Raw genomic sequence first — 16321 nt, 5'->3', positions numbered from 1 at the left:
CCACAGACCTGTTTGCTCTGTAGGCAAACTGAAGATGATCCAGCAAGTGGTGTCCTTCAGGTGGGCCAGCACCAGTTTTTCAAATTACTTCATGACTACAGACGTTAGAGCCACAGGCCTGTAGTCATTTAGTCCTGTAATTTTGGGTTTCTTAGGGATGGGGATGATGGTGGAACATTTGAAGCATGAAGGGACTTCGCACAGCTCCAGCGATTTGTTGAAGATCTGTGTGAAGATGGGGGCCAGCTGGTCAGCACAGGATTTCAGACAGGCTGGTGTAACACAATCTGGGCCTGGTTCTTTTTTCCTTTTCTGCTTCCGGAAGACCTGGCGCACCACATCCTCGCTGATCTGAATTGCAGGTGCCCCACCTGAGAGGGGGGATGCAGGAGGTGTGAATGGTGAGAGTGCTTGATTGGAGAGGTGTTCAGGATGGGTTGCAGGAGCTGTTAATGGTGTGAACGGTTGTTTGGAGAGACATTTGGGGCTGGTTGCAGGAGTTGTGAATGGTGTGAACGGTTGTTTGAGGAGGCGTTCAGGGCAGGTGATGGGTGTTCTTTCAAACCTGCAGTAAAACTTGTTCAGATCGTCTGCCAGTCGTTGATACTCTACAGTGCTGGGGGGTGGTGTCTTGTAATTGGTGATGTTCTTTAGACTTTTCCACACTGATGCGGAGTCGTTGGAAGTGAACTGAGTCCTTATTTTTTCAGAATAATTCCTCTTTCCCACTTTGATCTCCTTTTCCAATGTGTATTAAGCCTGTTTATACAAGACATTGTCCCCCTTCACGTAAGCATCTTCTTTGGCCTGACGGAGCTGTCTTAGTTTTGCAGTGAACCACGGTTTGTCATTATTGTAAATTAGTTGAGTCTTTGTAGGAATACACATATCCTCACAGAAACTGATATATGAGGTTACGGTCTCTGTGAGTTCGTCCAGATCGGTGGTAGCAGCTTCAAAAACACTCCAATCAGTGAGGTCAAAAAAGATTGTTAATCCTGCTCTGCTTCATTAGTCCATCTTTTTACAGTCCTTGATACAGGTTTAGCTGATTTTAGTTTCTGCCTGTAGGACGGTATAAGATGAACCAGAAGGTGATCAGAACGTCCCAAAGCTGCTCGTGGAACAGAGTAAAATGCATCCTTTATTGTGGTGTAACAGTGATCCAATATATTACTGTCTCTTGTGGGACAAGTAACATGCTGTCTGTATTTTGGCAGTTCACGGGACAGATTGGCTTTATTATAGTCCCCGAGAATGATTAAAACAGAGTCCGGGTGTTGTTGTTCTGTCTCTGTAATCTGATCAGCGAGTTTCTGTAAAGCTGAGCTCACATGCGCTTGCGGAGGGATGTAAACACTGACCAGAATGAACGAGTGAAACTCCCGCGGCGAATAGAACGGCTTGCAGTTAATGAAGAGTGTTTAGAGATTTGAACAGCACGTCTTCTTTAACACAGTTACATCTGTACACCACCGTTCATTGATGTAACAGCATGTCCCGCCGCCACGCGATTTCCCCGTTGATTCTGCGTCTCGATCCGCTCTAAACAGCTGAAAGTCCGGCAGATGGAGCGCGCTGTCCGGTATGGTGTCATTCAGCCAGGTTTCTGTGAAACACAGAGCAGCAGAGTGTGTGAAATCCTTATTTGTCCGAGAAAGCAGAAGGAGTTCGTCCGTTTTGTTGGGTAGAGAGCGGAGATTTGCCAGATGGATGCTAGGCAACGGCGTTCGAAATCCGCGCTTCCTGAGTCTGACGAGCGCTCCCGCTCGCTTCCCCCGTCTGCGCGTCCTGAAGCGATTGATCAGCGCCGCCGCTCCTCCGATAACAATGTTCACTAAAACGTCTGAATAATTGAAAACCGGAAAAACATCTTGTGGTGTATTCTGCCGAATGTTCAGCAGTTCATCCCTGGTGAAACTGAACGCAGGAATATAACTAAAGACAGGACAAACTAACAAAAACATATGCAAAGCTCGTCACGGAGGCAGCCATCCTGTATCGGCGCTCAGTGTTCGTCTTCAGTTCTCTCTTCACAGCAGTTCAGTCAGTGTACTGTTTGAGTAAATTAATTACTCCGGGATATTGGTTTATTTTAACTCAGACGGAGTGACTGCCACATTAAAAAAGTTAACAGCTTAATGGTCAGCTGACTGAAGTTATCAAGTACAATGCTGTTTACAGATTTACCGGACTTGCTCGTCGCGGACATCACACTCCCGAGACGAATGCACAAAGTCTGAACAACCGAGGAGGATGCACATCCAAAATCAGCGTACTTTGTATTGAGAAATGCGCGCAGAGCTACTTCACCAGTCTATTTGCCTAATCTTCCCGGTACTTTACACTGCGGTGGAAACGCAGAAAGCAACAGGTCTGAGGGGAAGAAAGTTCCTGGTACAAATGTTCCGGGTTTTCGTTGGAAACACAGCAGATGTGTACGTCTTGCTCTACACTGAATTATGGGGCTCTCCAAGCGAACTGAGTAACCTCAATTTAATAGGAAAAATCAACCTGATACTCCAGGGATGGCCTACCAGGCCTTGGCCCATGTTGCAAGATGTTGGATTTGTGAGTGAAGCAAAGCAAGAGAGCAGTTTGTCTCAGTGAGCACAGCCTGAGCATGGGCGTGGCCCAAGCAATCGGTGCACTCAAATTTGAAGCTGTCAGCTGTCAGAAATATGAAATCATTGGTGACAGCATTCTACAAAATGAGAGACACTGATCCATGTGTAAAACACACTGGCAGATCAAATAGCTGTGTGGAGAGTAAAGCACAAAGAAGCTCTGTTGGTGTGAAATCATTCAAGCCTGATCATCTAAACCAATGAGTTTGCGGTTTTGTTTCTCCGAGGAAACTGGGAGGGAAGAAATGCAAGAGCAGGGGAGGTAGGGCCACATACATTGAAGAAGGGGATCCGCTAGCAGAGCAGGGACAGACTTGCAATGTCATAATGAAAGCAGCCGGACCCAGTGTCTCAGCGACGCACACACAAATGCGTAGCTCCGATTCTCATAAAGCTCATAAAATCACTCACGCCTCATTGCTCATCCCACAAGATTACTGTTTCTTCCTCCAAGGTAACTAGGAGGGGGAAAAACATGATATTGGAAGAGGCAGGACCACCTTCATTAAGAAAGGAATCTGTGAGCGAAGCAGGGACATATTCAGGCTTTCAGGTGAAAGCAGCCTCAGCGACACGCACTCAAATGTGAAGTATTGTCAGAAATAGAGAGGTGACAGTAAGGATGGGCGGTATATAGAGTTTGTATGATATATCAATATTTTCTTTATAAGTGATTCAATATGAGGCAGTGCTGTTTATATTGATATACAGTGATACAAGTGCATATTAAAACATAGCGGAGGACACAAACTGAGCTGCTGTAAAAAAACAAAAGGGCATAATCCAATTTGTTCTAAACATGTGATAAGCTTCATAATAATGCCTTTAAAAACTGATAAGACATATTATAGTTCAAAGTTTTTAGCATGTCATATGCTCTGACAGAAAGGCTGTGTGTGCCACTGACAGACTCTAAGCTACTCACGCTGTTTAGTGTGTTTGAGTGTGCTGTCTTCCTTAAAACATAACTTGCATTTCACTGGTATATTCTCTGTCTGCAGATGTTAGAAAGTCATGGAAATATTTCCATTTTGCTGTCAGGAATGCATGAGCCTTCTGCTTTGCGATTCTTCGCTAAACTTCATCGACTTTCACAGACTTTGCTAAACTTTGAACGAGCACTGCTGCATTGCATGCATGCCAAACAGACAGATCTCAATTAAATACTGCAATACTCAATTAAATTTTAAACATACAAGTAAGTCTATGTTATTATAGCACTGACTGTAAAGTGACTCTAATGGGGTAATCAAAATAACCTAATAAGATCGGCCATGAGATCTCTTACACTCGGTTAGTCAGCTCTGTAGCTCTGCAGGTACTTTTGCTGAGAGACGAGACATGGGAGAATGGGGCTGCCTTCATTGAAGAAGGCGGGCTGCGAGCGGAGAAGAGCGAGACTCTTCTCAGTAAGTGTGCAGTCTCTGTGTGAGGGCTGCCCAGATAGGCGATGCACTCACTTCTGCATTGTGCAGGGTTGACATTTGCAACAATGTCGCTAGGAAAATAGCTATTTTCTAAATTACCTCTTAGAATAAGTTATTTTAGGCTTGCCGGAGAAGAAATCTGAGGATCCTATGCCAGAATGCCATTTATATAGCCAGCCTTTGGCGGGTTTCATGGCCATAGGCTCGTGCAGCTCCGCTGACTCACCATTGGTTTGTTTTATTACAACTGTACAAACCAATGGCCATGCAGTTACACTATGTTATTGAAAAGGCTTCAAAATTGGAGAAAAAGGAGATTTCCCCCATAGCGTCGTAGTGACACAGTATGAGTGAAGTATCGAAAGGGAAACCGCTTTGGAAAGTAAAAGAAATGGTGTTATTCACCAGTTTGTGTGAGAAGCTGCAATTAAGTTACATCATATATAGTCTGACACTCTGTTTGTTTCAGTGTGAAACATGGCACTATAATCTTATACGAGGATAATAAGATCCAGTGTTTTCAGAATCTCAAGTATCTCCACATGAACTTCAGCTGGGTCTGAAATCGCACACCATCTAGTGCACTACATCAGGTATCACCATAATTTGAAAGTGAATACATACTTTTAACTTAAACATACATTTTTATTTAGAATTTATTTAGATGGCAACTACTTGATTTTTTATTTTTATTATAGCATTATTACAAAAAGAAATTTGTTAAAATGTGACAAAATGGAAGTAAACTACAAACAGTAATCAGTAATCTCAGTAATCTGGTAAATTTGTACACACTGGGTAGCATTCAAATCACATACAGCACTTTGAATATGATATGAATACGTCATAGCAGCAAAGTGGATATAGCACAGCATAGTTTTAAATCAAGGATTAATGATTCTAAACGTTTTTAGATGTTTTTAAACCCTTTTAAACAACTTCAGCATTTCTAGACTGCAGCCACATTCACTTCAAACTGGTAGTACATCATTTCAGTGTCACTCACACAATGATAGGTGTAATGCCACTTAAAGGAAAATAATAATAAAAGGCTTTTGTTTTGGGTTTTAACAATATATTGTAATATGTTATCTTTGTAACTGTAGTGGCGCGCTACTGCGCATGTCACGAATCAGGAAGTTGATCGCTATGCGATAGTCAATCGCAACAGCCTGCAATCACCTGTTTTTCCAGCGATCGCATTTGTCCTTTCCCTTTGCTAAAGCAACGTCTGTGAGTATTTCTTATCATGCGATATTAGGATAATGTCTATTTTTATCTTTGTGAGACTATTGAGAAGGCTAAGTTTTCTTTATGTTATTACTGCTGATTGTTTACAGGCTCGTTTGCATTTATCATATAGATCACCGCTGTGTAGATAATCCATTCTGTTTCTCTATATTTGGATCTAATATTAATATACATCTCATTTGCTTTGTATTACAATTTCACAATATTCCCAGTACATTTTATGGAGATTAATCATCTGTGTCCTGGAGTTTTCTTGGGAGTGTTTAAGCTGAATGGAGCGTAGTCCATGACAATAGGACTGTCTGATGTATAATTCAAAACATTTGTAACCCCTCCAAAAACTCAGAAATTCTTATGTATTTCAACATCAGACAATCCTGAAATTGTGTGAGTGACACTATGAAGAGGATTACAGTACTATTAATGGTTTGTTCAAATTGATATTTCTTTTTATACCAGGTGTGAGTTTCTAGATAAAAAATTTAATGATTTTTTTTTTATTTTTATAAATCATCAGAGAGTTATTTTGGACAATCACATTATTAGGCATACTTTTTTGTATTTTTTACTATTTTATATTTAAATACTTTATGTCGTTATTTATTAATATTATTCATTAATTATTGACCGATTTACTGAAAAAAATGAATGAGAAATCCAGTTCATTCGAAAATCACTTATACTTTTAAATTAGTTTTTACACTAGTTATTACCATAATGGCTAATTTATTCGTTTACCACAAAACACCTTGGGGGCTAGAATGGCCAGATTTGACCACAGTGTGTCATGTAAGTTTGCATGGGACAACCATTACACTCATTATTTTGCAGTCTATAAATGCACACCTTAGATGACTTCACAGCTCAATTCAACAAAGTTGACCAAGTTAGTGAAATTAAACATTTATTAAATATTCAAAGACTTTTTAAATGAAATTTGTATTTGCTGAATGCTGATAAGAAATGACGAAGTATTTTTGCAAGCACTATAATAGTTTTTCATATAGCCTTTACTCTGAAAAGTTGAAATGTTAAACAGTAAACTAATGAAGATGCCTGCCTTCTCAGCACTGTCATAAAAGTCTTGCTTCCATCATATCAGCCACAAAAAATAAAAAAATACATAAACAAATAAATACATATTATTAACATTATTATTATTATTATTATTGAATTCTCAATTTAATATTCATTGAAAATAACCACAGTAAGTGAATCATCATGTTAAATTCATATTCATCTAATGTCATGATACTCACACAGAGTCAGAGGTCACAGAAGATCCATCACTGAGATCAGGAGGCCGATTCATGGAGTTGTTACTCTTCATAGACACACAGCTTATTCCTGAAGATGATGCTCTCTGAGCGTCAACTTCACTGAGATCAGGAGGCCGATTCATGGAGTTGTTACTCTTCATAGACACACAGCTGAATCCTGAAGATGATGCTCTCTGAGTGTGAACATCACTGAGATCAGGAGGCCGATTCATGGAGTTGTTACTCTTCATAGACACACAGCTTAATCCTGAAGATGATGCTCTCTGAGCGTCAACTTCACTGAGATCAGGAGGCCGATTCATGGAGTTGTTGCTCTTCATAGACACACAGCTTAATCCTGAAGATGATGCTCTCTGAGCGTCAACTTCACTGAGATCAGGAGGCCGATTCATGGAGTTGTTGCTCTTCATAGACACACAGCTGAATCCTGAAGATGATGCTCTCTGAGCGTCAACTTCACTGAGATCAGGAGGCCGATTCATGGAGTTGTTGCTCTTCATAGACACACAGCTGAATCCTGAAGATGATGCTCTCTGAGTGTGAACATCACTGAGATCAGGAGGCCGATTCATGGAGTTGTTGCTCTTCATAGACACACAGCTGAATCCTGAAGATGATGCTCTCTGAGCGTCAACTTCACTGAGATCAGGAGGCCGATTCATGGAGTTGTTACTCTTCATAGACACACAGCTTAATCCTGAAGATGATGCTCTCTGAGCGTCAACAGGAGCCTCCTGCTCTCTCTCAGCATACACACTCATTTCACAGGCTGTTTTTCTGTTTCTCTTCCTCCTCGATGAGAGACTGGATTTCAGGCCTGAATGTAAAAACAGAGAAAATACACTGTATGTGAACACAACTGACTTGTAGTAAAAAAAAGTAACCAAAGTGGCCAATAATGCTAAATGATTTCTTTATTTAGTGGCAGTGCACCACAAACATATATGTTTACTCACCGATAAGTAATGAAGTAAGGAGTAACAAACCTAATGACTGAGCCAGTCCACTACATGAAACACTTAACCACTGGCAAGTCATGACTAGACAAATTATGCCAAACAAACAATTAATGCAGTATTTGATTATATTGTCCACCAGCGCTCCCATCCCACCAAAGACAACACTGAGGACAAAAGCAGTGATTTTAATAAATTTTTAAAACATTAAAGGTTTGTTTTATTTTTCTTTGTTTGTGTTTAATATAACAGAAAACATCCTGCTGTTGCTGTTACTGAGAAACACTGTACCATGAACAATCTCGTAAGAAGGCTTTTCCATGGATTTACTGTAGTAAAGCTAACTGCACCACTGTGGCAGAAATGTGGGATATACATGTGTCACACCCTCAGCTCGTTCCCTCAGCCCCAGTCACCATTGCCAGTCACCATCCACTCAATCTCCCATGCACCGCCCACGTGAACCGTCACCTGAATACTAATTACCTGCACCTGCACCAGCAATCACCACACCTTTAAATACTCACCTCACTCACTCACTCACCGGCTGGAATCAAGATTGCATGGACACTCTTAGTGGATCTTCTGCCTGCTCCTTGTGGACCGTATTGTGACTCTGTGGAGATTCAGACACAGCGATTAAGGGAAGTGACTCTTTGTTGTCTGGCCTAGCTTTGTGCTTGAACTTACCTATTGATCAGTGCTTGAAGATTCACCGTCTGTGACCACACTTACCTGCTCTGTTGAAGTCCTATGTTAATAAAGCTTCACGAAAATACTTACCCGTCTTCTCCTCTCCTTGTGTGGATGTGACAGGATTCCAGCCCTTAAAAACAGAACTTCATATCTCCCATGGATGTCAACGCTGCAGCTCAGGGAGCGGCACCGGACCCGTTCACCGAAATGGTGACTGCCCTCCGCCAAGTACTACAGTCAGTTTCACCACCCACCGAAACTGGTGCTTCCTCCACCAACAGCACGCCCCTTGCATGTCCCACGTGCTATGCGGGTGAACCGAGTGGCTGCAGTGGGTTTATTCTGCAGTGCTCACTGTTCGTCAACGCAAATACCAGTAAATTCCCCAATGAGGCCACCAAAGTCGCCTTTGTGATCTCGCTCCTCACCGGACGAGCGCTACAATGGGCAGAGGCTCTTTGGAGCTCCCAGAGTCCAGTTCTATCCTCATTCGACGCCTTCGTCGCCCACCTCCAGGAAGTGTTCGGGGTGGCTCTAACTCCTCTTTCAACCCATGATGAACTCTTAAATCTCCGCCAGGGAGCCGCTGAAATACACGACTACACTCTCCGTTTCCGGACATTAGCCGCCACCAGTGGTTGGAACCAAACTGCCCTACTAGCTGCATACCGTAAAGGTTTAAAACCCCAGATCAGAAAGCAAATGGTCATTTACGACGATAATGTCAGTCTAGAGACATTCATTAGAAAAACTATAAATGTTGCTCAGCACCTCTCGGCTTGTGCCTCCCCGGCTTCATATACCATCTCTCCATCGGCCAGAACGCCCTCGCCCCAACGAGATCAGGAGGAACCCATGATCACCGACTCCTACCGCCTAAATGCCTCTGAACGGAGACGCCGCATCCAGGAGCGGCTGTGTTTATACTGTGGCGAGGCCACACACCTGATCCACGCCTGCCCGGTCCGTCCGCCTCGCCCAATGGTGAGTACAGTTTCAATTACCCCATCTGTATCTCACATACCTCATATCAAAGCCCAGATAACAATTAACTCACGTAATCTTTCCATCCATGTCCTGGTGGATTCCGGAGCCGCAAGCAACTTCATCTCATCTCACTTCGTAACCAAGCACCGTATACCCATCATCCAGAATGAGACCACTTACCGTATCACTACCATCCAAGGATCACCATTAGGCGGTGGCAAAATAACTAGAAGGACACACGAGCTACAACTCGTTCTGCCCCACGGACACCGGGAACAACTGGCCCTCCTCGTACTTCCTCGCGCTACCGTGGACGTCGTCCTGGGTAGGCCGTGGCTGGCCCAACATAACCCACAAATCAATTGGAGCACAGGGGAGATCCAGGCATGGGACCCGGGATGCCAGAGTCACATTCACCGTTCACCAGTCCAGAGTTCACAGTCTGCGCCACCGCACCTTCAATTGCACTCCACCTCCATAGGAAGACCTGCCCTTTACTCCTCCTACTCCGATGTGTTCAGCAAGGAACAAGCCACCCGATTACCGCCACATCGGCCCTGGGACTGTTGTATCGACCTGCTGCCAGGTGCCAAGTGGAAAATATATCCACTCTCCCGTCCTGAGCAGGTGGCGATGGAGGAATACATCCAGGAGGCTCTCGATCAGGGGTTCATCAGACCATCCACATCTCCAGCTGCATCCAGTTTCTTCTTCGTCCCCAAAAAGGATGGCGGACTTCGACCATGCATCGACTATCGGGTGCTAAATGACGCCACCGTCAAGTTCGCCTACCCGTTACCACTCGTTCCGGCGGCTCTGGAGGAACTGCGCGAAGCCAAGGTGTTCACCAAACTCGACCTCCGCAGTGCCTACAATCTGATCCGTATCCGAGAGGGAGACGAGTGGAAGACTGCCTTCATCACCCCTGCCGGGCACTACGAATATCAGGTTATGCCCTATGGGCTTGCTAACAGTCCATCCATCTTCCAGAGTTTCATGAACGAAATATTCCGTGATTATCTCCACCAATTCGTCATTGTCTACATAAACGATATCCTGATCTACTCCCGGAACATAGAAGAACACCAAACCCATGTCCGCCACGTCTTACAACGACTCCGAGACCACCACCTCTACCTAAAAGCTGAGAAGTGTGAGTTTCACTGCACTACCGTCTCCTTCCTCGGATACGTGATCTCTGCGGAGGGAGTTCAGATGGAGTCAGCCAAGGTAGATGCTGTGGCCAACTGGGCGGAGCCCACAACGGTGAAAGAACTCCAGCGTTTCCTTGGCTTTGCCAATTTCTACCGGCGCTTTATCAAGAACTACAGCCTGCACTCGGCTCCTCTAACATCCCTCCTAAAAGGAGGTCAGCGCCAGCTGCACTGGACACCCCAAGCTCGAGAGGCCTTCAGCCATCTTAAACACCTCTTCACCTCAGCACCCATTCTTCGACATCCTGACCCGTCCAAGCCTTTCGTCGTAGAGGTTGATGCGGCCAATCACGGCATTGGAGCCGTGTTATCCCAAAGGTCTGGTGAACCTTGCTCACTCCATCCGTGTGCGTACTTCTCTAAGAAACTCTCTCCTGCCGAATGCAATTATGGAATCGGAGTGGCGGCACTGGCTAGAGGGAGCTCAGTTTCCATTCACTGTTGTCACCGACCACAAAAATCTCCAATATCTGCAGAACGCCAAAAGACTCAATGCTCGTCAGGCTCGTTGGTCACTCTTCTTTGCTCGCTTTAATTTTCAGATCACGTATCAGCCCGGTCACAAGAACACTAAAGCAGATGCCCTGTCCCGTATGTACTCACCAGAACCAGACACCAACAAGCCTGATTCAATTCTACCACCCTCCGTCTTCCTCGCGCCCATCCTCTGGCAGATCGACGAGGAAATTCGAGCCGCCACCCTCGAGGAGCCTGCACCTCCGGAGGTTCCCACGGGTCTTATGTACGTGCCCACAAACCAGCGACTCCCTCTACTGGAAAGTGCGCACGCGTCACCTGGCTCAGGACACCCTGGCAGCAGGCGAACCCTCTCGCTCATCCAGCAGAAGTACTGGTGGCCCAACATGGTTCGTGACGTTACCCGGTACATCCTCGGATGCTCGGTCTGCGCCGTTACCACCACACCTCGTCAACTTCCCGTGGGTAAATTACAACCACTGCCCATTCCTCGCCGACCCTGGACCCATCTAGGGGTGGATTTCGCCACTGACCTTCCCCCCTCACGGGGGTACACTACCATTCTAGTTGTTGTAGATCGTTTTTCTAAATTCTGCAAACTAATCCCTTTAAAAAGTCTTCCCACAGCGTTCGAGACCGCCGAAGCCCTCTTCACCAACGTGTTCCGGAATTATGGCACTCCAGAGGACATTGTATCGGACAGAGGTCCTCAGTTTATCTCCAGGGTCTGGCGAGCGTTCTTCCAACTCCTCGGAACATCCGTCAGTCTATCTTCTGGATATCATCCTCAGACCAACGGCCAGACCGAGCGGAAGATTCAAGAAATCTCACGGTACCTCCGTACTTACTGCTCCCAACACCAGGATACCTGGAGCCAGTATCTGCCGTGGGCTGAGTATGCCCAAAACTCCCTTCGCCAAACCACTACAGGCTTAACCCCTTTTCAATGTGTTTTAGGCTATCAACCGCCGCTGTTTCCCTGGTCAGGAGAAGTCTCTGAGGTGCCCGCGGTAGATCACTGGTTCCAGGAGAGCGAGAGGGTGTGGGACTCAGCTCACGTCCATCTCCAACGGGCAGTTCGGAGGCATACAGAGACCGCTAACCAACGCAGATCGCCTAATCCCGTCTATCTGCCTGGAGGCAAGGTTTGGCTCTCCACTCGGGATATCCGCCTCCGACTGCCCTGCAAAAAGCTGAGTCCCCGCTACATCGGGCCGTTCACCATCCATTCCCAGATAAATCCCGTCACCTACCGCCTGGACCTACCACCACGCTACCGGATTTCACCCACGTTTCACGTCTCACTGCTAAAACGTCACACTGATCCAGTTTCTCCTTCCTCCACAGAACCAGAACCGCCTCCCCCTCCAAACCAACCCGAGATCCTCGGAGACAACATCTACCAGGTCCAAGAGATCCTCGACTCCCGGCGGCGGAACGGCCACCTGGAATACCTCATAGATTGGGAGGGGTTCGGTCCCGAAGAGAGGTCGTGGATACCACGCAATGACATCCTGGATCCGGCTCTCCTCGAAGAGTTCCACCGACAACACCCGGACCGCCCGGCTCCCAGAGGTCGTGGTCGTCCCCGTCACCGCTCTAGGATGCCTGGAGTCACCCGTGGGGGGGGGGGGTAGTGTCACACCCTCAGCTCGTTCCCTCAGCCCCAGTCACCATTGCCAGTCACCATCCACTCAATCTCCCATGCACCGCCCACGTGAACCGTCACCTGAATACTAATTACCTGCACCTGCACCAGCAATCACCACACCTTTAAATACTCACCTCACTCACTCACTCACCGGCTGGAATCAAGATTGCATGGACACTCTTAGTGGATCTTCTGCCTGCTCCTTGTGGACCGTATTGTGACTCTGTGGAGATTCAGACACAGCGATTAAGGGAAGTGACTCTTTGTTGTCTGGCCTAGCTTTGTGCTTGAACTTACCTATTGATCAGTGCTTGAAGATTCACCGTCTGTGACCACACTTACCTGCTCTGTTGAAGTCCTATGTTAATAAAGCTTCACGAAATTACTTACCCGTCTTCTCCTCTCCTTGTGTGGATGTGACAACATGGAGTTTTATGATGTTATTAATGTAGACATACACTCCTGAACAAAATCTTAAGACCAGGGGATGCTTGCAAATTTTACACATTTCGCACTAGTGGATCATAACCGGGTTGTAAGTGCTGCTTCAAAATGCCAAAAGAAGAAACAGGAGCAAGAGATAAAAAAATAGAGAGTTGGCAATTTATTGAAAACTGCATTTAAAGTCAAACAGGCTGTTCATCAGCTGATCAAAAGTTTAAGACCATAGCCATAAAAAGGTCAAATCTGCACAAAAATATGGCTTTCATGTCATTGTTTTTCAAGCAGTCATACTGTCAAGATCTCCTGATGGCAAAGGCAAAAAGGCTTTCTCTTTTTGAACGTGGCAGGATTGTTGAGCTGCACAAGCAAGGTCTCACACAACGCGCCATCGCTGCTGAGGTTGGACGCAGTAAGACGGTCATTTTACATTTCTTAATAAACCCTGAAAGTTATGGGACAAAAAGTCAAGTGGTAGACCCAAAAAGATTTCACCTGCACTGAGCCGCAGGATCCGACGGGTTGTCCATGAAGACACAGGTCGATCCTCGACCCAAATTAAGGCCCTTACTGATGCTGACTGCTGCCCAATAACCATAAGTTATCTGCTAGAGAAGGGGTTCAAGAACAAAAAAACGTCTTCAAAGGCCACGTCTCCTCCCACGACACAAACTTGCCCATTTGGAATTTGCAAGGGAACACCAAACATGAGACATTGAAAGGTGGAAGAAAGTTTTATTCTCTGACGAGAAAAAAATTAACCTGGACGGTCCTGATGGCTTCCAACGTTACTGGCATGACAAGGAGATCGCACCTGAGATGTTTTCTATGCGGCACAGTGGAGGAGGCACCATCATGATCTGGGGTGCTTTTTCCTTCAATGGGAAAATGGACCTTCAGGTTGTGCAGGGGCGTGAAACAGCGACTGGTTATGTGGATCTGTTGCAGCAGGCATCCCTCTTTTCCGAGGGGCCAGGACTTCTTCCCGGAGAATAACGTTGCTCTTTTGGACCATCCTGCGTGTTCCCCTGATTTAAATCCCATTGAGAACATTTGGGAATGGATGGCAAGGGAAGTTTACAAAAACGGATGTCAGTTCCAGACCGTGAATGTCCTTCGTGAAGCCATCTTCACCACATGGAGCAACGTTCCCACCAGCCTCCTGGAAACAGTCGCATCAAGCATGCCGAAAAGAGTGTTTGAAGTGATCAACAAGAACGGTGGGGCTACTCACTACTGAGTCCTTTTTTGACACTTTTAGTTCTGTTGTGAGTTTATTTTTGGGCTATGGTCTTAAATTTTTGATCAGCTGATGAACAGCCTGTTTGACTTTAAATGCAGTTTTCAATAAACTGCCTACTCTCTATTTTTTGTCTCATGATCCTGTTTATACTTTTGGCATTTTGAAGCAGCACTTACAACCCGGTTATGATCCACTTGTGCGAAATGTGTAAAACTTGCGATGCATCCCATGGTCTTAAGATTTTGTTCAGGAGTGTATATTAAATGTATTAAAGGAGTAATAGCTGTTATTAAGCTAAAGCATGTGTGCATTTATTTATAATAAATGTATTTAGGCTACTGTTTTCAAAGAAATACCACAAATTTTTATCATGGTAGTGAGGTGTGTGGTTTTACCCTTCGTTATCATGATCTAATCGTGTGATACAATAGATGACCAATCAATACGTTTAATAAAAGTAGAGTCCTAATAGGTGCGTTCGACTTCACGCAGCATTGCGCAAACGGTTTGCAGTCTGACATGAAGCAGTGCATGCTGGTTAGAAATGTTGTCTTGAGACGGCGCCGACGCCACATGTCACATGTGCCATCAAAGTACTGTGAGATTGTTTCTAGAGCAGCCGGCTGACTCATCCGCCGCAGTTTCTCCAGAGCAGCTGCAGGAGCGCTGATGATGACACAGCTGTTCACAATTGGCCAGATTCACCAAATGACAACGATCACGTGTGTTTCGGGTTAGTCGAAGCATTTCAGTCCCAATAATGGCAACAAATCTGTGTTTTTAGAACGGTAAAAGCTTTTAAATGTAGTCACACTGTTGTATTGAGCCTCTTTTATCATACAACACTGATAAAAGCATATATGCCCCACTGCTTTAGTATTTAAATAATATATGTCTATGCTGAACTTTATTCTTGAAAATATGGTGCTACTTATATCTAAAATATAAGCAGTATGTAAAAACCGTTTCTGTTGCTTATGAAAAAATTTCTAAAAAGTCTGTGTATTTTACAAATACTGCATTTAATTCACTTAATCTGTTGATTTCACAAACCTGTTTTACCATATCACCCGTTAAACCAAGCAAAAACTAATAAATTAATTTCTGAAGATATTTTGTTAAGGGGAAAAAAAGACTAAAAATGGAAGTATATTCATGCAAATTTTGATATAGAAAAAAAAGAAGAGTTTGAGTGACATTTGAAATTCTTTAATTTTTATCAGGCTCCTATTTGAAGGTTTCAGCAATTTCAGATTAATGGCAATGAATAGTTTATTTTTGCCATTAAACTGAAATAACTGAACATAGCATAAACATATCTTAGAAGAAAATGTAAGACTGCATTCAGAGGCTTTTGCATCTGAACTCTATTTATTATAAATCTTTTATTATAAATGTTTTGAATATTGTACCTCCGATTTGTAAAATGTTCACTTGTGTGACAAGTGATGTTTTGAGATAAACCGTTTAAAACCAGTATGTGTGTGTATATATATATATATATATATTTTTTTTTTTTTTTTTCAAAATGAGTTTAAGGGCTTTGTGATGAAGTCACTGTATGCTTTGTATTTATTCTTTTTTTTCTGTAATATGTATGACTTATGAGTTCATGGTACATGTACTCTTAAGAGCTCATTTTTTATTATTTGTAATTATTAATCATTATTTGCAGTTTTCACAGTTGAGATATTATGGTCACCTTATTCTCTATGTTTTCAGTGATGGCATGGATTTCTTTCTGCAGGTATACAATAATAAAATGAGTTTAACTTTCTCAAAATTAATTTGACTCTTTCACATTATGGTTATTAAAGGAATTATGATTGCGGAAACACAGCCTAGGCCTTGTTCTTCTGTCTGCCATGAAGTCGCTCTCGAGAATTCAAACAAATTTAACGTTTTTGAGTTCGACCTAATGTTTAGACACAAAAAGGTCCTTATTGATATTACAGCTACGAAATATTTTAATTAACTTACCGTAACATGCAAAATCACTTTTCAATCATCCGAAATGGCGTCTAGACATCTGATCGTAGAAAGTAAAGCATCTGATTCCGATCGCTTCCGG

General features: G+C 44.0%; 1 protein-coding gene across 1 annotated transcript in view; it reads right to left on the bottom strand.

Annotated features, from left to right (window-relative positions):
• LOC113047539 (uncharacterized) overlaps positions 1-16321 on the bottom strand; it is a 402993-nt gene extending 386672 nt beyond the window's left edge. Inside the window, 2 exon segments of the mRNA XM_026208903.1 lie at positions 6565-7402; positions 16231-16321. Of these exon segments, the coding sequence (XP_026064688.1) occupies positions 6565-7346 (782 nt within the window). The 5' untranslated portion in view covers positions 7347-7402; positions 16231-16321.

Source organism: Carassius auratus, chromosome 28 (assembly GCF_003368295.1).
Source record: "Carassius auratus strain Wakin chromosome 28, ASM336829v1, whole genome shotgun sequence".
Lineage (NCBI taxonomy): Eukaryota > Metazoa > Chordata > Actinopteri > Cypriniformes > Cyprinidae > Carassius > Carassius auratus.
Note: the sequence above shows the minus strand (reverse complement) of the source record. Positions and strands in the feature narration are given on the sequence as shown.